The 21,577-nt window shown below is 39.2% G+C and overlaps 2 protein-coding genes across 4 annotated transcripts in view; one reads left to right on the forward strand and one right to left on the reverse strand.

Moving 5' to 3' along the window:
- Nucleotides 1-21,577, forward strand: part of LOC116176600 (rho GTPase-activating protein 100F) — a 95,956-nt gene that overhangs the window by 71,004 nt on the left and 3,375 nt on the right. For 2 of the 3 annotated variants that reach the window (XM_031495242.1, XM_031495243.1), the window contains 15 exons: nt 159-416; nt 5,811-6,055; nt 6,345-6,680; nt 9,731-10,102; nt 10,152-10,271; nt 10,321-10,430; nt 10,629-10,771; nt 10,824-11,157; nt 11,207-11,425; nt 11,472-11,738; nt 11,786-11,910; nt 11,968-12,097; nt 12,152-12,432; nt 12,485-12,710; nt 12,903-13,075. In XM_031495242.1, coding sequence (XP_031351102.1) covers nt 159-416; nt 5,811-6,055; nt 6,345-6,680; nt 9,731-10,102; nt 10,152-10,271; nt 10,321-10,430; nt 10,629-10,771; nt 10,824-11,157; nt 11,207-11,425; nt 11,472-11,738; nt 11,786-11,910; nt 11,968-12,097; nt 12,152-12,432; nt 12,485-12,710; nt 12,903-13,075 — 3,339 coding nt within the window. Of the gene's footprint in view, nt 1-158; nt 417-5,810; nt 6,056-6,344; nt 6,681-9,730; nt 10,103-10,151; nt 10,272-10,320; nt 10,431-10,592; nt 10,772-10,823; nt 11,158-11,206; nt 11,426-11,471; nt 11,739-11,785; nt 11,911-11,967; nt 12,098-12,151; nt 12,433-12,484; nt 12,711-12,902; nt 13,076-21,577 lie in introns of all 3 variants that reach the window. The other variant, XM_031495244.1, reaches the window with a different exon arrangement.
- On the reverse strand, nt 20,822-21,522 carry LOC116176602. The gene is made up of 2 exons (XM_031495245.1): nt 21,373-21,522; nt 20,822-21,317 (listed from the first exon to the last, which is right to left on the reverse strand). Exons 1-2 carry the CDS (start codon nt 21,487-21,489, stop codon nt 20,970-20,972), a joined length of 465 nt encoding a protein of 154 aa, XP_031351105.1. The 5' UTR covers nt 21,490-21,522; the 3' UTR covers nt 20,822-20,969.

Here is a 21,577-nt window from a genome sequence, read left to right on the forward strand (position 1 = left end):
ACTACAATTAATTACAGGCGCTTTTCACAAAGTCTTCAACAAAGTTGTAAATTTTCCTGCTTGAAAGGAGCACAGTGTAGCGTATGATTCAACGATATTTTATATAACAATGTGAAAGTTGAGTCCTTAACTTTTTAATTGCGATTGTTGTGTTACAGGCGGTGGAAAGGCGTGGTGAAATGATAGTTAGAATTTTGGATTCTCGTCATCTTGGTAGAACTGCAGGGGATACGGCGAAGCGATTTACGTCGATGCAAGATGCGAAACACACTGTACAGTTTGTAGAAATAGTAAAAAGGCCGGGACAAACGCTCGGACTTTATATCAGGGAAGGAAATGGGATTGATAGAAACGATGGGGTTTTTATATCAAGAATAGCACTAGAGTCTGCAGTGTATAACAGTGGATGCTTGAAGGTTAGTTCAGAAGTTTTTAGCATTATGTTAAGAGTATTATAAAACTTCTCAGGGCTCGAGAAGTTTTACACTTTTACAACTTTTTAGTTTTATTCAATCGATTATAAGTCGAGTATCTTCGCTTTAGATACTTCCAAGGCACTTAATTGTCATAAAAGCAACGCGGTTTACCTTTCGATAAAACAGAACCGAAAACCGTCAACATTTCTGGAAGGTCAAGTACTGACAGGGTTCATTTCCTAGGATCTGATCAATATTGAACAACTGGGAAATACAACTGTCCGTTATATGTGTAAGCGAAATTTGAGTTTAACTCAGTTTAATTTCGGTTTTCTGGTGCAAAATTTCAACCCGAGCGAAATTGGAGGCAAATTGAAAAATCTCGTTTCCCCTCGACATTTTCGTTGTATGAACTTATATTGCTTTTATAACTTTCGAAAACTTCTTTAAGCCAATTTATTTAAGAGCTTTCTACTTTATGTGTAATAAAGCACAGTTATGAAAGTAAAATATGATACATGAAATTTGTAATAATGACCTATGGGTATGGGCATGCATTTGAATAACGTATTCAAATGAAATCTCCGATTTAAACCATACTTCGAATCTAGTGGTTAGTTTGTATTAGTATAGTTTCACGAAGTTAGTATGCACAAAATTCATCTAACTTATAATAGAGCTTCTTTAGCAAATGGAATTTTCGAAACAGGGTAATTAACCTTAGACCTTTCACAAGTACCTACCTAGTGGATATTGTCCAATAATGAAAAATGTTTAGATTGGAATTTTAAAAAAAACGGCTTCGTGTAAGATGGATAATCGTATTCACGTATTCTTGAGCAATTTCTGTGTAAATGAAACACTGCAATCTTTATTAGACGCTAAAATACTTTTTACAATATAAATTTATAAACAAAACTAAAATCAGATTTTTCCTTCTCTTTTCTTTAGTATCCCCCTCATCCACTTCTTACCCCTCCCCCCTCACTCTTGCTTCTCCCAGTGCTTAACACCTCCTTGCAATTCCATAACGTGTATTGTATGTTCTCTTCTTCCCCTACACATGTTCTACAATTTCTTTCTTCTTCTTGACTGCATTTCTATTTCCGTTTCTCTTCATTTCCATTCCGCCTATAATTATTTTGGTAATCACTTCTTCACCCTCTGTTGTTGTAGGTTCCTTTTTGTTAGCTCACTTTCCATCTGTTCTCCGACTCTTTTCCTCTTCGTTCTCAGCCCGTCCGTATCCATTTGTTTTGTAATACTTTTTCTCCGTCTTTTCCACATGCAGTTTGCGTTCATCTTCGTTGTCAAGCATTATTTTACTAATTCGCTTTCTTTTCCACTCCTTTGCTTGAACCGCTTTGCGTTCCGACGCCGTCTTTATCTTCTCAATTTTTGTTTCTTCGTCTAATATATAATTTGGTCCCCTTCCTTTTAGCCCTAATATCGATTTTTGTGTTCCTTCCAGTTCATTCCATTCCTTCCACCCCCACATCTCCGCTCCGCACATGAGAACCCCTCTCTTCATTTTCCACACACCTGCCTCATCGCCACTTCTCCCTTTTTTTAGTTCTCTTATTTGCTATTTTGCATTTGTGACTCTAAATATTTAATTACTCTAAGCTCCTCTATTTGTTCTACATTTAACTCCATTCCTTCCCTTGCCCAAACCCTCTTTATTCTTCCCATCATTGCTTTCATTTGTTCTGCGTCTGTTTCCATTATCACTGCTGCACCAGGGACCAGTTTCTTTTCCCCACTACGATCCCTCCACCTTGTCCCTATCTTAATACTTTTTCCCTGTCTGAAATTAAATAAGGTTGGGCTAAGTGTTGGGCATTTTCCCATTTTTAATAATTTTTCCCTTTCCGCTCTGTCAAACGATGCCTTTAAATCCATGAATAACGCAAATGCGCCTTTTTCCCAATTCCTTTGGCACCAATATGTGTAGTACAGTCGATCGTTCCTCTCCTTTTTCGGAAGCCCATTTTTGTTTCCTCTTCTCTTCCATGTCCCTTTCTAATCTTTCCTTAAGTACCATTGCGTAGACTTTATACGCCGTCGTCATTATCGTGATTTCCCTATAATTTTCTGCATAGTCTTTGTAGTTTCACTTGAAAATCTAAAAAAACTATTACCTCTTTCTTCCATTCTTCGGACAACCCCTCGTTTGCATACCTTGTTTACTTGATTCCTTATCCGTTCCTGTGGCAAAAATCCAAGCGTCATTACCTATCTTGTCTCTCTCTCTCTCTGCCGCTTTCCCTTTCTTCAGTCTTTTGAGTTGCTGCTAAATCTCTCCTGTTGTTATCTCATCTCCTTGAACTTCCTCTCTTCCTACCTCTTCCACAGCCTCCTTTTTCTACTGCGTTGTTTGTAGTAATTTGATAAAATGTTGTCTCCATTCATCTAATTGTATTTTCCTCTTACTTGCTCTACTTTTCTTTTTGCCGCTGTTTATCACCTTTCAAAAATTTTTCTCTGTTCCCTGGCTCATCGTATTTTTTCTGGTTCTCCATTTTTTTTCTTTACATTTTTTGGGTGTACTTTTTTCTGTTCTCTCATCTCTTTTTCCTCTATTTCCTCTTTTATTTCTCCATCACTTCTCTATATCTATTTCTCTCTTGTGTACCCTCTCTGTCCCATCACTGCTTATTTTTTTCTCCTCTCCCCTTTAGTTATTTATTTCGACGTTATTGCTTTTTTTTAAATATCCTCCTTGATATTATTGCACCTCTCCTCTGTACTCCCTCATCATATTTCTTCTCCTTGTTCCTCTAGTCGTTCTGTATACCATCTCTTGTCCACAACTGCATCTCCCTTGGTCTTTGCGTCTTTTAGTTCTTGATCTTCTCATCTTCCCTTTCAATTCAATTCATAGGTCGATCTTTACCTCTTGATTTTCTATCTTGTGTTCTTTGTCCCATCTCTACCCATTTTCCTTTAATTCCTGTTCTGGCATTAAAATCTCCCCCAATTTTAGCCCCTCCTCCCTTCCATCTACCATATTTTCTATTTTATTTTTAAGTTCTTCATTCCTTCTCTGTTATATATCGTTATCACTCTACCTCTAATTCCACTCGTCTGACCTGTATGCCTTCCTCCTCTTTCGTTTCATCTCCCTATTCCCTTATCCATTTTTGTAACCCTGATAATACACCACATTTTGCTCGTCCTTTTATATTGTCCCCGTTCGCAAATCGGTTCTTCCATTAGGAATCCTGTCCTTTATTTTCTCCCAATTCCTTTCTTCTATCCATGACTCTACGACCCTCGCGACATCATATCTTCTTACAAATCCCCAGAATTGATCGTCTTTACCAGATACCACCGCTACATTTTAGAATATCATTTTCATGTCGCCCGTCTTCATTTTATCTCGTTTTGTTCTCTTTTCTTCTATTGTTCGTGTCTGACCTCCTCTCTCCCTCTCTCTATCTTCTCCTTTGCTAGTTTCTTCCTCTAAACCACGCCGTTTCATCTCCCGTTCTTTTCCCCTCTCTTCTCACTAATCTTTCTTTTTTGGTACTCTATTTCTCTCTTTAATTATGTTAATTATCCTCTTACAAACCCCCAGAATGGATCGTCTTTACCGCCAGAATATCATTTTCATGTTACCCTTCTCTATTTTTATCTCGTGTTTCTCTCCTGTATCCCCTCTCCCCTCTCTCCCACCCTCTATCTTCTCTTTTGCTGTTAGCTTCTCTCTCTAAACCCCGCCGTTTCATCTCCCGTTCCGTTCCTTTCTGTTCTCACTAATATTTCATTTTTGGTACTCCATCTGTGTTCTTCATCTTCTAACATTAGTTTCCTACAACTCCATCCTACAGCCCCTCTTTGTGTCCATCTTTCTTTATATGTGAATATATGTGTATATCCCGCTCACCTTTAACTTTCCTTTTCCCCTCATAACTTCGCACTTTCTTTCTTTTGTTAGTTCCGCGATTACTACCTTATTTCCCCTTACTTCAAATGTTTTTCGCCTCTTTCACATTCGCCTCTACTTGTAGGCTTTCTTTTAGTCTTTCTTTTTATCCATCTGTCCTCCTTTATCGTTATGTTCTTATTTATTTTTTTCCCTTTTTGTTCTCTCATTTTCTTCTTCGAGTTCATTTTTATCCTTCTATGAGTTCTTCTTTTTCCTTATTCCATTGCGCTTCCCTTTTCTACATTTGCTACATTAATCTTACAATCCATCATCCATCATCTTCTCTTTCATCTCCTTTTCCTCATTAGTCTACTTTACTCGTTCCATTAATTTCTCCATTGCTTTATCCATGTTTTCCTCTTCTCTTCTCTTCAATTCGCCTTCTAGTTTTTGAAATAGGCACAAAGTAAGTGGTATGGAGGTGACTGAAAGCATTGTCGCAAAATATCTTAAGCCTATTCTGTTTGGGTTGGTTATGGGTTTAACGTAGTCAGACAAGCATCTGATTACTTCATTTGGACTTTTAGACCAAGAGATAACGGCAGATTTTGTGTGATGATTAGTAAACGTCTGTATGTAAAAAAAAACGAAAAGAATCGAAAAAAATAATAGGGGTTTCGGTTCTCAATAAGTTTCCATTTCTGAAGGAATAACGGTTTCGGTCCGGTTTTCGGTTCTTCTTCGGTCCGGTCCGGTTTTCGGTTCTTCTTCGGTCCGGTCCGAGTCCCTGCTTGACACCCATACAACTCAAACAACACATGATGGTGGCCATACACTTTTTTAATTTGCACAATTACTATTCCTTACATTTGTAGTATTGCTAAGTGTTACCCCAAAGCGAAATATCGCTTAGTGACAGACGATCTGTCCATTTCTTCTTCTAGGACACAAAATTACCGTTTTCACCTCTTAAAAATTATTTTTGGCAGAAATTACATTTAAGTTCAACATCCCCACGTCCCCTTCACGATTTTTTTGCTGATTGCTCCAGAACGCCACATCCCCTAGATTGATGTTAACTGACAACAAAATTGTATTCGTGATCGACCAACAACCCCTAGCGAAATTAACACTCATCACGCTATTTTCACCTCTCACATCATAAAGTATTATACGTGTAAGTGAAATATGTGCTTAGTTTATCATAACATGGCTCCGACCTCATCGGGAGCTTACTCTTTATGAAACAACAACATACCCGCAGTAATGCCTTCTGCAGTCGTTTAACAAAATAGCATTGCGACCCCTCGCCTTTTCTTCTAAGGAAATTGTGCTAAGCTCTGAGCACATTATAATTTTTCTAAAATACAGTTTTCCGTAATATCTTCCTTGAGTTTGTGGCAAAGATACATTGTATCCTGAAAGGAAATCGCACGAAAACGTATCTAAGTTAAAGGAAGAATGAATAATTTTAATTAAATCATGTAGTATTTAAACGCGATTCGTAATTCGTATTTTTTTAGGTGGGGGATGAAATTCTGGCCGTAAATTTGGTGGATGTGACGCGAATGAGTTTAGATGATGTAGTTATAATAATGTCTATCCCAAGAAGACTGGTCCTAGCAACAAGACAAAGGAAAGGCAGTAAAGGAGGCCAGGGCTCGCCAAGTGTTCAACCAAGATCTGAGCACAAACCGCCACCGGTAGTGGTTATTAAACGAGATTTACGCGAGGATGAGAATGACGACGGCGAATTAAGTCAAAATAGGTATAATAATTTCGAATTGTCGCAAGCCTCTTTTAAAAAACAGAAAACGTTTCTGAGCAACTTTTCAATGACCTAATTTAGAGTTCAAGTTAATATTCAAGCAACGCTAAAGGAATCCGTCACGTTTATTGACACTGCTCCAGAATGAGAAAACTTTAAATATTACCCAGTTTTTTTTTCTGCTAAAAGTGTCAAGATAACAAAGCGGCTAATGCTAAGAATTTACGAAAAACTTTCTTAATGCTTTGTCAGTTTTAATTAAACTTTTGAAGATATTCGTGCGTTTCAGGGATTCGACTCGGCAAAGACATACGGGGGACGGTAGGGAAACGATAGAGTCGCGGTCTCGTTTAGGATTAGGTTTATCGTCGTTAGATACACGTCATACGTCGCAAGATACGAGCAACGGATTAGATCTTTACTATAACTCGAGACCGCCCGACTCAAATACGTGGGGTTATCAACCTCCGCCCCCCGTCATCACCGAACAACCAAAGTCTAATATTCAGCACTTCCAACCATACGAACGTAATTACCCCAACACTCTCGAAAGTTTGGCGGAAAAGGTTCATTCATTTGCTCTTCCGGGACGAAGGATGTCGGCAGGAACCCAACCAATAACTAGGTGAGCCACTTCGAACACTCGTGGTGTACCCCCCCCCCCATATTTCAAAATAAATACACAGTTTCTAGTTCATTTGTTTGCACTCAGCACTTCACAATAACCCCCCAACTTTCGAGAAAAAAACATCTGAACACCGTTAATTGTCTACCAATGGAAATCAAGAGATGGTGCACCCCCCCCCCCCCCCACTGCAAAACAAATGACAGGTGTGTCGACCACCGAATTCGTACGAACGAAATCGGATAGTGCCAAATGTGCAAACAACTGATCTATAAACAGTGTTGTCAGTGGCGGATGTACAAATTTGCCGCCAGTAGGCTATTCCATTTTTGGCGCCCCTACTAGTGCGGGGGTTATAGGTTTCAACCTTGCATTTTGTGATAACTTTAGGAAACTTTCAGAGGATGTTCTAGACACCCTAAGGTTCAATTTCAGCTATGCCGCCACCCCCGCAACTCCAGACGGCACTTGCTATAGCGGGTTACTTAGGTGCAAGGTAGCATTTCAATACCCGCCCATAAAATGGGTCAAAAATGTATATCCAGGGTTTGTTTTGTACTTTCTTACATCTAGGAAGGTGAAGTGAATTGTCAAATACCCAGGGAGAATTTATGTAGGGTATTTTACGTGGTTTACCTATTTTTAAGGCGCTTTTAACAGTGCGGGCAGTAAACTCGTGACGGAGACCTCTTTTGGCTGCTCTATTGAATATTATATAGTTAACTATGCTCTAAAGTATTTATTGAGACTTTACAATGCTGTTAACGATAACTATGGCACCAAATTTATTGAACCCTATCTTGAGAACACTCGCCTCCGCAGTCGCACAATTCGGTGCAGGGCATGTCGGACTTGGCACAGCTGCACCGCACAGAATTGCTTATTTGCCAAATTATTTAAAGTTTTGCGAGATCCCGCAAATACCGGGATCCCGCGGGATTAACATCTAACAATCCCGCAAATACCGGGTTTGAGATTTTGCTACGGGATTGCATTCCCTACTAGAAACCAATTTCGAAAGAAAATTCAAAGAGCTGTAACTTTTGAACTAGTAGCCCAATCTTGGAACTGTTTGAAATTATGGATTCTACAGGCCACATTCTATAAGACAAATTTTTGTCGGGTCGATCTGAGACAATTTTTTTTGAGGGCCTCAAAAAAAGGCAGTGTCTGCCTTTTTTTTTACCAAAAATCGACTACTCCAAAACTTCTCGGGAAAATACTTTTTCTTATTAATTTTGGTGAGTAGAATCCAAAACAATTCGTACTTTTTCGATCAGACTTCTCAATCAAAAGTTATAGACTAGAAACCAATTCCGAAAGAAAATTCAAAGGGCGTAACTTTTGAACTAGTAGCCCAATCTTGGAACTGTTTGAAATTATGGATTCTACAGGCCACATTCTATAAGAAAATTTTTTTTCCGGGTCGATCTGAGACAATTTTTTTTTCGGGGCCTCAAAAAAAGGCAGTGTATAACCTTCCTTTTTTACCAAAAATCGACTACACCAAAATTTCTCGGGAAAACACTTTTTCTTATTAATTTTGGTGCGTAGAATCCAAAACAATTCGTACTTTTTCGATCAGACTTCTCAATCAAAAGTTATAGACTAGAAACCAATTTCGAAAGAAAATTCAAAGGGCTGTAACTTTTGAACTAGTAGCCCAATCTTGGAACTGTTTGAAATTATGGATTCTACAGGCCACATTCTATAAGAAAATTTTTTTTCCGGGTCGATCTGAGACAATTTTTTTTGAGGGCTCAAAAAAAGGCAGTGTATAACCTTCCTTTTTTACCAAAAATCGACTGCACCAAAATTTCTCGGGAAAACACTTTTTCTTATTAATTTTGGTGCGTAGAATCCAAAACAATTCGTACTTTTTCGATCAGACTTCTCAATCAAAAGTTATAGACTAGAAACTAGGGAATGCAATACCGGGATTGCGGGATCTCGAAATACCGGGATCCCGCAGCATTTTTGCGAGATTAATCCCGCACATAAATCGAGGGATTTGCGGGACTGAGGAATTTGTCGACCAAGGGGCCGACTCTATTTACTTTGTTAATGAAACTGATAACGGCGATTATTTTTTAAATAATTGTTAAACTTTTTTCGTTAAAAATGTACTATGATTTTTGAGGCACTTTAGAAGACTTTTTGTGCTTTACAGGTAAGGTTTTTTTGAGTTCTAAGTTAGGCCGAAGGTACTTTTTTGTTAAATATTGTGATAATTAGCGATTTATTTTAATACAGAAGTTAACCGCACAGAATTGCTTATTTGCCAATTTATTTAAAGTTTTGCGAGATCCCTCAAATACCGGGATCCCGCGGGATTAACAACTAACAATCCCGCAAATACCGGGATTGAGATTTTGCTGCGGGATTGCATTCCCTAGTCCGCACTGTTAAAAGCGCCTTAAAAATAGGCAAACCACGTAAAATACCCTAAATAAATTCTCCCTGGGTATTTGACAATTCCCTTCAACCTTCCTAGATGTAAGAAAATACAAAACAAGCCCTGGACATACATTTTTGACCCATTTTATGGGCGGGTATTGAAATGCTACCCTGCGCTTAAGAAACCCGCTATAGCAAGTGCCGTCCGGGGTTGCGGGGGTGGCGGCATAGCTGAAATTGAACCTTAGGGTGTCTAGAACATCCTCTGAAAGTTTCATAAAGTTATCACAAAATGCAAGGTTGAAACCTATTTTGGCTCGTATTCACTAAAACAATTATTAGCATGATTATTGTGAACTAGGCCCTAGGGGATCGTTGTGTCATAAATTCTGCATAACTTTGACCATTTAAGCGACTTTTATCCCTTACGGTTTACAAGATATCCATAGTTAAAATGAAAAAAAAGCTCACCCTGCACAATATTTATTTTTTTATTTCTGTAAGATACTAATTTTTGGCCCAAATTTGCCGCCCCCTAAAATCTGCGGCCCTAGGCTCCACCCTACTCACCCTGCTGATAAATCCGCCACCGAGTGTTGTTGGTTGGTGTCTATTTTAAAGAATGTTGCAGTACCACAAAGATCTAATTTTAGATTATCTACACAACAAAGCCCGCACTATTACGTACAGCACACCAGCACAGGATCGCGAAGGATAATGCCACGTTCAGGTTCCGACCAACATCTTCCCCACACCGAATACGCCGATTACACTAGTATAACTCCGGCCGGAAGGCATAGCCTTCTTAGATCTAGTTTAAAATCCGGTTCCACGCTTAGTCGATATAACCAAAGGTACGTGGACCAGGCTTCGATAGCTGCCCAATTGGCTCAATCGAAGTATGGGCCACCACCGTCTCAGTATGGAGCGACATCGACGCTGTCGCGGAGAAATCGAAGCAGTCTGGATTATTCCAGCGATACCGAGGCGACCGCTGGCCCTAGAAGTAGTTACTACTACTATAGGTTTGTTCCTTCTTCTACCACCTTCCTCTTTTATATAAAACGATTTTAGGAACCAAAGCGTGGTACCTCACAGCACAATTCCTACATTAGGAAGAAACAATTCACTGACAACAACAGACATCAGCGCAAAGTTTAATTCATTGCCTCGCGACACTCGAGGAACCACGAGGTAAATTAAATTAAAAAGAAGACCAAGCAGTAACGATCCCTTTTGCCAGGTTAAGCATGGGTAAAAGGTTCGGTGACCGAAGCGTTTCGCTTTTGCAAGACGAATCGGACGGAGCACTGTCTGCGCCAGAAATGCCATCCACCATTCGAAGGGACAGAGGTATGCTAAGATCCTAAATCATAAAATGCAAGCGCTGATTTTACCCATTTCGGTTTATTTTTTCGCTTTTTCTTTACTAGGCTTCAATTGAATAGTTTAGCAAATGGTTTTTCTATGAGTTGCTTTCACTTCTTCACTTGCATTTTTCTCATTCTCATGAAGGGAGGATACCTTCGTCACCTAGTGTATTCACTTCAGATGAATACAGACAGTGGCTTAGTCGAACTCCATCAACTTCGGCTATATATGAACAGATCAGAGCTTCTAGGGACGTGCTAAACCAGCAGAGGGCGGCGAGGTTTACATATAGCGCGGAAAATATTCACGCGGCGTTAAAAGATGTAAGTTAATTCGTTAAGGTAGACGCGTATTATTATGATTGAATTGGCGTAGACGGAGGGAGGATATTATAGTTCATACGGGCGTCCAGGTGCAACTACGACATTAGATAGAAACTTTACACGTTCTCAGCATCCAGTTGCGCCCGCTAGGTCATTATCAACACAACACATTACCTCATCATCATCTGGTAAGGTTTTTAAGACGCGGAATCAATACAGGCTAACGTTCTATGCAGCTTTAAGTTCGACACGATCGCCATCGATGAGAAGAATGAGGCAACTGCTCGATTTAGATTCGGGACGATCGGCTGCCGCTCCGAGCCCAGTTCCGACTCCGAGTGGTACGCTTCCGAGAGGTCAACGTCAGCTGGACATCAATCCGGCCGGTGAGTCGCCTCCTAGATGCGCTCATACAAACTCATGGGAACATTTCAGAGTTCCTCAAGTACAAAATTGAAAAACCCGGCACCGGTGCGGCGACAATGGGAGGTTTCTCTTTGGGAAGCACGACTACGGGAAGCATGACTAGCGACGAGCCAGTCAGCGGAATGCTGTGGGTACATTTGCTAGCGGGCAGAGGACTGAGGGCGTCGACAGGTACGTCGGCCGCAACGACGCCCGTGACGCCCAGCGGTAGTACACCAAGTAGCATAGGTAACCGCCATCTTCTCCTCTTCCTGACACTGACCGCCTTTCGTAGGTTCTTCCGGTTTGAGAGACCTCTATTGTGTGTTAGAATGTGATAGGGTACACAAAGCTCGGACCGTCGTGCGAACTGGCGATTTAGTTTTCGATTGGGACGAGAGCTTCGAATTAGATTTAGTAAATAATCGGGAACTTGACCTTCTCATATACTCATGGGATCCTCAATATCGACACAAATTGTGTTATAAAGGATCTGTTCACCTTCCTTCGCTTTTAAAAACGGGCCCGTTGCATCAACTCGCCCTGAAGATCGAACCTCGGGGTAATTTATGCGAAAGTCCTTCAAAATTTGCATTTGTCTTGTTTTAGGGACGCTATATTTAAGATTAAGGTACAACGATTCACACACGCTTTATAGGAGGAAAAGCGCGTCTAGTTTAAGTTTATCTCGAACAACTTACCCTCCGTTATTCGGGGTTGATCTTGATACAGTGGTAAGTGTCGATTTGCGTTTACTATTTGTTACCCGTATTAAGTGCGACTGTTTGTAGGTTAATAGGGAAAATAAAGCGGGTATAAGTGGGGGAGTTCCTACAAGCCTAGTCGGTAGTGGTTTACAAGTTCCATTAATTTTGAAAAGGTGCGTCGACGAAATCGAGAGAAGAGGATTAGATATAATAGGTTAAACATGATTTAACACGCATCCAATTTTCCGGACAAAGAATATTTTTTTAGGATTATACCGACTATGCGGTTCCGCAACGAAAAAACGAATTTTAAGGGAGGCATTTGAGCGAAACAGCAGATCCGTGGATTTAACTCCTGAAAATGTTCCCGACATAAATGTGATTACGGGTGTTTTAAAAGATTATTTGCGAGAACTGCCGGAGCCCTTATTTACGAAGTGCTTGTATCAAATGATGGTGGACGCATTAGGAGTTTGCCTGCCCGACGACCCGGAAGGAAATGCGAAGTTAATGTTTTCGATATTAGATTGTCTGCCTCGGATAAATAGGGTAAGGTTATGCGGGCAGATATCAATGTTATATTCAAACACGCATTTTTCAGACAACCCTCATATTTCTCATGGATCATTTAGCTTTAGTCGTGTCGGCGAGTGATCGAAACAAAATGTCGGCGCAAAATTTGGCGACGGCCCTTGCGCCACCCTTAATGCTTCACTCCATCGAGTCGATGACCCCATCGGGACAGCGGCATCAGGATCTGGATTACGCTCAACCAATAGGCCTCTTAAAATATTTATTACAAATTTGGCCTGTTCCTAAACATCGAGGTAATGTGTTATTACCGCTAGCGTGTAGCTACTCCAGAACAAGGCGGCATGTAGTTTGTAGATCAGTAGTGACTTGCACCATTTCATCACATTTCGTTTTTTGTTCGCACTATAATCTGTATGTTAAAAGTAGTTGACATTCTCTATGTGTTGGGGTGTTGTTGGTATTGAGAGTGGGGCCTTTCCAGACAGGTCGGCGCGCCAGACCAGTCGAGCAGCGTGGAGACAATCGCAATGTGTATCCTCAGGGGGCAGTTTATCGAGGGCCGTCTCGGCCCTCAGTGGCTCCGTGTCCTCCTCCTCCTCGCTCAGCAGTCTCGGAACCTCGAGGCCCTGTGCCACCGGTCCCATCACCCCAGATACTCGTAAGTATTTCAATTTCATTTAAATCGATTACAAACATATCATGGAAAAACATTGACGTCTTTCCAAACCTTTCACCCTCATGATTTCACTAATGCAAAAGAATTTTATACATTTCAATCCTAGTATCTAAGCCGTTCTTTCATTCAACATATTGAAGTAGACATAAGCTTTAGGAGAGGAAGCACTTATGTCCAGTGATCGATTTTAGAGAGGATTTTTTATTTTTTCAAATTATGTTTAGCGTTCTTATTCCGCCGATCCGAATTTCAAACATTACCAACGTGGACAAGATCATTAACTATTTGTTTCACAAAAGATCTACAGCAAATACCTGCTCGTGGATTTTTTTTGAAGATATGTTTCACAATTCTCGTTATGCGAATTGTTAATTAAAACGATGTTTTTTAGAACCGATCTTTTTCTAAAATAATAGTATATTATATACCGCGGGACTGAAGTAGTACTTTTAATCCCGAAGGTAAAGTTTATGGCCCGACCGAAGGGAGGGCCATAATTTACCTGAGGGATTAAGACCACTACTTCAGTCGCAAGGTATATACGATATTTTTCGTACTTCCGAAACTGAAACACTTAATATGTATCGAGTTAGAGAACGCGTTCTTTCAAAAAATCGCTGCTTAACAAGTTACCATAGGAACGTTGCGTTGTGGTACGACAAACCCTATGCTCTGGTAACAAAAATAATTTGGAAACTGTCATTGCTAGTGTCATAATTTTGGTGGTGGGTGACAAAGGTGTATTTGATATTGATAAAAATCAGCCAAATTAGCTAAAGAATTGATACCACCGAAATCCAAAAAATTATATGAGCAGCTGTACGATGCGTTTAAGAAGTAGTGCAGCATACAAAATGTGGAACAACCTACTGAAATTGCCTTGTTAGTAATTTCATCCTTCCGGGATTTTCGTCCAAATTTAATCCCGGCGGGACAAAAAGTGACACTTCAGTACTTGTCATAATGGAGTGAAGTTGTCACTTTAGTCTCGGAAGTACGAAAATTAAGTTATTTTGTTGCCCATTAACACAAACAACCTTTGACGTGTCCTAAATAGTGATGCCGCCGAGACCAATTTTCGAGACGAGACCGAGGTTCAATCTCGTCTCGTCTAGACGACACTAACCATGCGTCTTGGCGAGAGTCTCGACGAAACTCTCGTTTGGTCTTGAAGTTTTTTTTTTTAATTTTTTGTACGGGTTTTTTTCCGGAGTTTTTTCCTAAATTTTAATCACGAAAACCCATTCAAGTAGCACGAATTCCAATTATTTACATAAACCGTCGCCGATATTACTGATTTATGACTTAATTACCATAGGTCCTATACTATAACTGTGACATTTCTTAAATCCAGGAAGCCTTCGACAGTTTTATTTTATATTATTTTATTATTTATTTATTTATCACCACATATGCAGATGACACTGGTGTTAGTCTGGCTTGTGTTGAAAAAGAGTTAGAAATTAATTTAAAACGTGCGTTATCAACTCTTATTAATTGGTTTAATGCAAATAAACTTTTACTCAATTTGGAAAAAACAAAAATTCTTCTTTGTAAGAAAAATATGGGTTTTGATATCGCTTCACTGCGTTATCAGTCAGTTCAATTAGAAAGGTGTCAATCCTGTACCTTCTTAGGAGTTATTATAGACACAGAACTTACTTGGAAAGATCACATTGGCAATCTGAGAGCAAAATTACATTCGATTTTTGCATTGTCCCGTATTTATGTGACCATAAAACCCTTTTGCAAATCTACTATTCAATATTTGAAAGTAAGGTGCGATGCGGTATCTCATTACGGGGAGACGCTCCTAGTCATAGAATTGCTAGCATATTTACGGTTAAAAAAAGAGCAATCAGGGTAATGTTTTCGCTACAAAAACGGGAAATCCTGCAAACCGTATTTTAAAAATTTACATTGCAACTGTCTATTCATTAAATGTGCTTGAATGTTTATGTTTCGTGTTCAAAAACAAAAAATTATTTTCATTAAATTGTGATAACCACTCATAATACGAGAACAAAAAATAACTTTTCTATAATGAGATCAAAAAGTAAAGTGCATAACTCATCCTACCTACAGATGGGGGTGAGATTTTATAATGTCCTTCCGGCACATGTCAAATGTATTACAATGTTGGCTCCTTTTAAAAACCAAATTAGAAAAATTCTTCAGTCAATGGTGCTATACACACTGGATGATTTCTTTGCGAATATCAAAAAATACTAGTCATATTAAAAAAAAATTATCAAAGTCCTCGTTTGAGATCGAAGGGACTTCAGCGCATTTTTGTGTGGCAGATCAGTATTCTATTAGCCACTTTCGACTCAACCATCAATAACAGATCTTGTCGAAGGCTACTACATTCACTAACCGCTTCCCACTTTCCTCGTGCACCCGCAATTCGCTTTTAAAGATTTGACTCCACCATCAGTAAGATCGTGTCGGGGGCTACCACATTCCCTTTGACGGTACCCACTTCCGACGTTCGGTTCACCCGCAATTCGCGTTTGAAGATTTGACTCCACCATCAGGAAGATCGTGTCGGGGGCTACCACATTTCCTTTGACGGTACCCCCTTCCGACGTCCCGTTCACCCGCAATTCGCGATTGAAGATTTGACACCACCATCAGTGAGATCGTGTCGCGGGCTACCACATTCCCTTTTACGGTACCCACTTCCGACGTCCCGTTCACCCGCAATTCGCGTTTGAAGATTTGACTCCACCATCAGGAAGATCGTGTCGGGGGCTACCACATTCCCGTTGACGGTACCCCCTTCCGACGTCCCGTTCACTCGCAATTCGCGTTTGAAGATTTGACTCCACCATCAGTGAGATCGTGTCGCGGGCTACCACATTCTCTTTTACGGTACCCACTTCCGACGTCCCGTTCACTCGCAATTCACTTCTATTGGCGACACGAGAAAGAGAGACAGCGATTCGAGATTCACGAAACGTTAAACCGCGTGAGTTCGCAACGGAAGGTAAAAGGCGCCTGACTACTTCTCGAAGACGCGCGCGCCGCCTCGCAAAAGGTCGTTAATTTCGCCCCTATGACAAAAAACAAAATTCCGCCACGCAGGAGTTGTGCGCGTTTACAACATCTTTCCGACGACACCAATTTCAAAAGAATCGGACCAAAACTGTAGTAGAAGATAGGAAAAAAACTGAAAAACCTTCAGGTTAGTATACTACGCTCGAGGATGACGCCCAGATGTCGCCAACCCCACATCATGTAGCCATGTCCCTAAGGTTGACAAATTTCACGGCCCTGTAGATACACGTACACCCGTTGCCTTTCTACAAGAGTTCTTCTACGCGCCCACATTTGCTGCCAGCCAGCCAGCCAGCCAGCCAGCCAGCCAGCCAAAGTGAGATTAAAAGCTACTTTTTACAAAAAAAATTTTTTGCAAAAATGCGCTAAAAAATTAATACCTATATACACCTATTTACATTTCTTTTTTATAGATATATTTATATTATTTATTGTACTTTATTGTGTTTTTTATTTAAGTATATTTTGAAAAAACACAAGAGAAACGTTGTTTTGAATTTTTAAAACAAAGATTAAGTTTAGCTGTTCAGCAGGAAAATGCGGCTTGTATTTTAGGCACTTTACCGCAACAGGCAGCATTTACTGAAATTTTTTATATTTTAAGTATACGCTAATTTTTTTTTCTAACAATTTTATTTGTAGTATTTTAATATTGTAACCTTTTCTTAAGTATTTACCAATAGTAAAAATTTATGTTGTTATTGTGTGACAGTTACACCACATTCGTGGTTGAAATAAACGCCCTTTCTCTCTCCTGCTTATTCAGATAATAATTGTAATTGTCTCTGCTGGACAAATAAGAATTGGTTTTAATAAGTTCTCGCGGATTCCTTTATATTAATAGTTCTTAATGCTCTTTTTTCACAAGTTCATGGGAATAAATCCAGTCGTTTGTAGGTATACATATTTACCGCATAGTTGAGACCATAAAAGTAAGATTTTGCCAAAGTAACTTGGTCAGATTGTTTTTAACTAGGTACCTATTTAAATAACAAAGAATTCAGTGTGTTTTTCATAGTTATATTATCAGTTACATTTTATGAAAGCTAATATTTTTTAGCTGCAGAATTCTTAAAATACGCGTAAGTAATAGAGAAATTGTGTTTCATGATTAACACTTAGCAGATACTTGTCATGCCTTCTTGGTGCCTTTTATATGCTCTACACCGTTTTTGGATAGTAGCTATGTCGAGACCAAGCGAGACCAAGGGAGACCAAACGAGACCAGACGAGACCAGACGAGACGAGACTGAACCAGGTCGAGACGAGACTTTGACTTGGTCTCGTCTAGCGGCAACACTAGTCCTAAATGAGAAAAAGTGTAGTTTTTACAATAAATGAAGAATGAAGCAAACTGGTCCTTGTATTTCTTCGTGCTATAATAACATTTCAATTTATAGTGAGGACAACCTCGCATAAATTAACACTATGTCCACAAATACTTAGGTAAACTAACCCTGTTGAAAGGAACTCTGTGTATACAGAATTTTTAGGCAATTTTCATTGTACGAACTATATTTATTAGATTAACAAATGCAAAACCCTCTACACTAATCTCGTAAAAAATACAAAATTTAACTTATCTCTGCTTTACGATCGTAATGTATGAGAGCAGTTTCATAAGTCAAAGATATTTTTTTCGGCATAAGCTTTTTATTCCTCAACATGGATAGACACATTTAGTCTACCCCTTTTCCAATTTTTTATTCCTTCCAAATCATAGGTTTTCTCAAGTCTTTCAATAAGCGTTTGTTTCATATTGATTTCATTCGACCCAAATTTCTTACCTCCCAACCATTTATATGTATATATACCAATATAACATACCATATACAGGGTGACAATTTGAAAACTTACCACCCCCCATATCTTAGTAAATAAACGAGATATTTAAAAAAATCAAAATCCGTTTCGGTAATTCGGAGGGGGAATCACAATGACATAGTTGGCGACGCACCCCCTCCAACCCCCTGCGCCCCAGCCACCCCAACTTTTAAATCTTAAATAGTGACCCCCCATGTGTGATACGTCGTTGGAAAGCTCTGAAAAAATGCTTTCCAACCATACCAAATAGCATTACATTTAGGTTAGTAATTATCGTGCAAATCAAAAAATAAACATGGAAAATCGTATTTAACTTGAACTTCCAAAGCCGACTCGACAGCAACTCATTTTTGATCGCCAGTTATAATCTATTCTCAAACTCTTGTCGAACCTTTCCTATGTTGGTTTTGCAATATTTCGACATTCTTGAATTATTCTCTGTCTTAGTTCGTCTATGTTCGCCGGTTGCGTTTTAAATACGACAGATTTCAAATGTATCATATTAGTTTATTTTTTGATTTGCACGATAATTACTAACCTAAATGTAATGCTATTTGGTATGGTTGGAAAGCATTTTTTCAGAGCTTTCCAACGACGTATCACACATGGGGGGTCACTATTTAAGATTTAAAAGTTGGGGTGGCTGGGGCGCAGGGGGTTGGAGGGGGTGCGTCGCCAACTATGTCATTGTGATTCCCCTCCGAATTACCGAAACGGATTTTGATTTTTTTAAATATCTCGTTTATTTACTAAGATATGGGGGGTGGTAAGTTTTCAAATTGTCACCCTGTATAGTTAATATGCTGGATGGGGTAGAAGTTCGTAGCGCAGTTTATGGAATTTTGCCATGGTGACTAAACATGTGTGCACCTGTGCATCGCGATGATGAAACAGCACTTTTTCCTTTGCCAAATGCGGCGTGTCTCCTTGAAATCAATATTGTATCTATCCAAAAGCTCTGAATAACATTTTATGGTGATGGTTTTACCTCTCTGAAGATAATCGATGAAAAACTACAATTTAGTGCGAAAGTTGTGCTTCTTTATTTTTCGATAATTTGTTAAAACGTGGTTCTATTTTTGATACGTACTTTCTAAGTGGAGCCTATTTCTTTCCTTAGTTTTTATGCAAGAGATGTGAGAGCTTCCTACCAACGATTGGTCCATTGTAGTTTGTTCGACAACTTTCTGAACACCAAGAAAATATTCGTACATTTTTTTTTCAAAGTTTTTTCAAAAACTCGGTCTTCTAAGGAATGCTGTGGTTTCATCCTTCGCTGTTAAAATACTTCCTTTAAATCTCACAAATTACGAAACCACATACATCGAGTGGCTTCCAAACCTCAGCGAGAAGGAAGTCATTGAAAATCACGAAGAGGAAAGCCTGCTTTGGAGCGACTGTGATGACGACGATGAGTAGACCACCCCTGGACTTTCAAAGAGTTCAAATTACAAAAGACTGGCAAATCTGACGAATGAATTTTTTGTTTCAAATGTAAAAAAATTGGTCATCGGGTATGAAACTGTCCAGAATTTAAGTCAAAACGCGAAAAATGCCAGTTAGTGAACCACACGTGTTTTTCAGATTCGGTGAGCTATTTTAACAACAGTTCGAATTTAAAATGGTGTTTGAACATTGAACAGTGACACGCTAGGTACCTCTCATTTTTGGGATACTTTAAATCTCACGAATTCCGAAACCACGGACACAGCTGGAACGGGAAAAGTTAGTTTTTCTGTATACGCGTGGGATCAACAAAAGACTAGAAAGACTCTATTATCGGTCGGTCGGTAAAATCACAGATCTTGGTTTTGAAGTCATATTTCACGAAAAAGAAGCTGTTATTGTGATTGATCGCAGGGGATAGTCAAACTAGTCAAACTGTCGAATCCCTTGGTCCACCTTCACCGATATCCCAATTATGTAGCTGGTCAATCGTTTCATGTTTTCCGCGCGATTCCTGTTGAAGAACCCGCTCGGCCCTCGAGGCTTCAGTTCATTTGCTTTGTAACGGCTTTTTCGCTTTTGGACAAGGTTTTAATTAAAAAAACTTGGATATGCTCCCAACGAAACATTTGGAGCAGAATACATAAATGAACATATCGGAAAAGGTAAGTGAAAGCCTTTACTTGGCAGAAAATGAACTTTGAACAGATATGCTTTTCTCGGACTCTTTGATAACTGCTTACTTTGTTAAAATAATTCTTATTGCTTCGAAAATCTCAATCTTATAAGTGCTCATGACCCGGCAGTGCTCCACTACATCCGACTACTCAATATACAGGGTGCGACAGCTATGTATGTAAAAAAAAATCGGTGGATACATGGGTCTCAGCGAGCACTTTCTCAGCGTAGATGGACGGCTTATGGCCAATCGCACCGTCAAAATTAAGTATTGCTTAAAGTTAAGCATAACTTAAATGCCATAGCAACAATTGTCTTAATAATCGTTGCCATAGATTTTAAGTTCGACTTAACGTTAAGCAAGGCTTAATTTTGTCGGTGCAACTGGGCTTTAATGGTTTCGTTTGGGATTTACGGCCCCAAGAACCCAAAAATGGGTGTTTTTTTTTTACGTTTTATCAAGTTAGAAACGAAGATTAAATTCGAACGGCATATGACAAAATATTAATTACTTAATAAACTAGTACTCTAATCACAAAGATAATGTTCTTTCTTATCGTGGAGGAGAAACATTTCTTGGAATTGAACACAAATTGATGAGTATAGACAAAATGGGTTATATGTTCGAAGTAAATAACGCAAAATGGACATTTTCGAGTGTAAAGGGCCCGAAAAAACATGACTATTACATAGAAGTGCGCAAATAAATACAAGGCTATCTAAAACTTGGGCCATTTTCACAGGCAATTTATTGTTTTTAGTCACCCTATATCTACATAATTTACACTTATTGCGATTATCTCGATTCACTATGTAGAAATGACTATTATCGCTGACCTTTTCGATTTGCATCATCTTCGTGAAGGAACTAAGATGTTAAGCAAATACTCATATTAATTGCTCTCAAAGCAGCCGACGCGCCATTTACTAGTCCACATTTTTTCAAAATATTATCCGCCATTTCCTTACTTTTAACTTCGCTGTATCTATTTCTGTACGCGTTGTAGTACGATAACCAAATGGCAGAATGCTGCAGATTACCATTTTGATCTAAAAACCCGATCGATTTCCAAAAGCACTCGATAAACACCTGATATCCTCTATGATTTTTATCTACGTTTTCGCTGTTGTGAATCTCAAAAATTTCACGTCCATCCAAATTGTTAATTTTAATGCAAAGATCGGCGTGCTGTTTTAAATCTTCTTTGCAAAAAACCTGTAATTAGTATACTGTAGGGGTAGGAACGTAGCTACAGTGGTAAATCACATACCTGGACTGTAAGTAGGATTAAAGAGATTACGGCGAGTTTCATTATTGATAAGTAGTTCACATCCGAGTTCCTTGACAGCAGTTTTGGAAAGGAACGGTAATAGAGATAATGGGACATTTCATTAACTTAATCTGTATGACGACATCTTATTTTTATATACAGCATGGACCGTTTCGTACATCTTTGGCTTATCTGAATGATTCTA

Source organism: Photinus pyralis, unplaced genomic scaffold (assembly GCF_008802855.1).
Source record: "Photinus pyralis isolate 1611_PpyrPB1 unplaced genomic scaffold, Ppyr1.3 Ppyr1.4_LG7, whole genome shotgun sequence".
Classification (NCBI taxonomy): Eukaryota; Metazoa; Arthropoda; class Insecta; order Coleoptera; family Lampyridae; genus Photinus; species Photinus pyralis.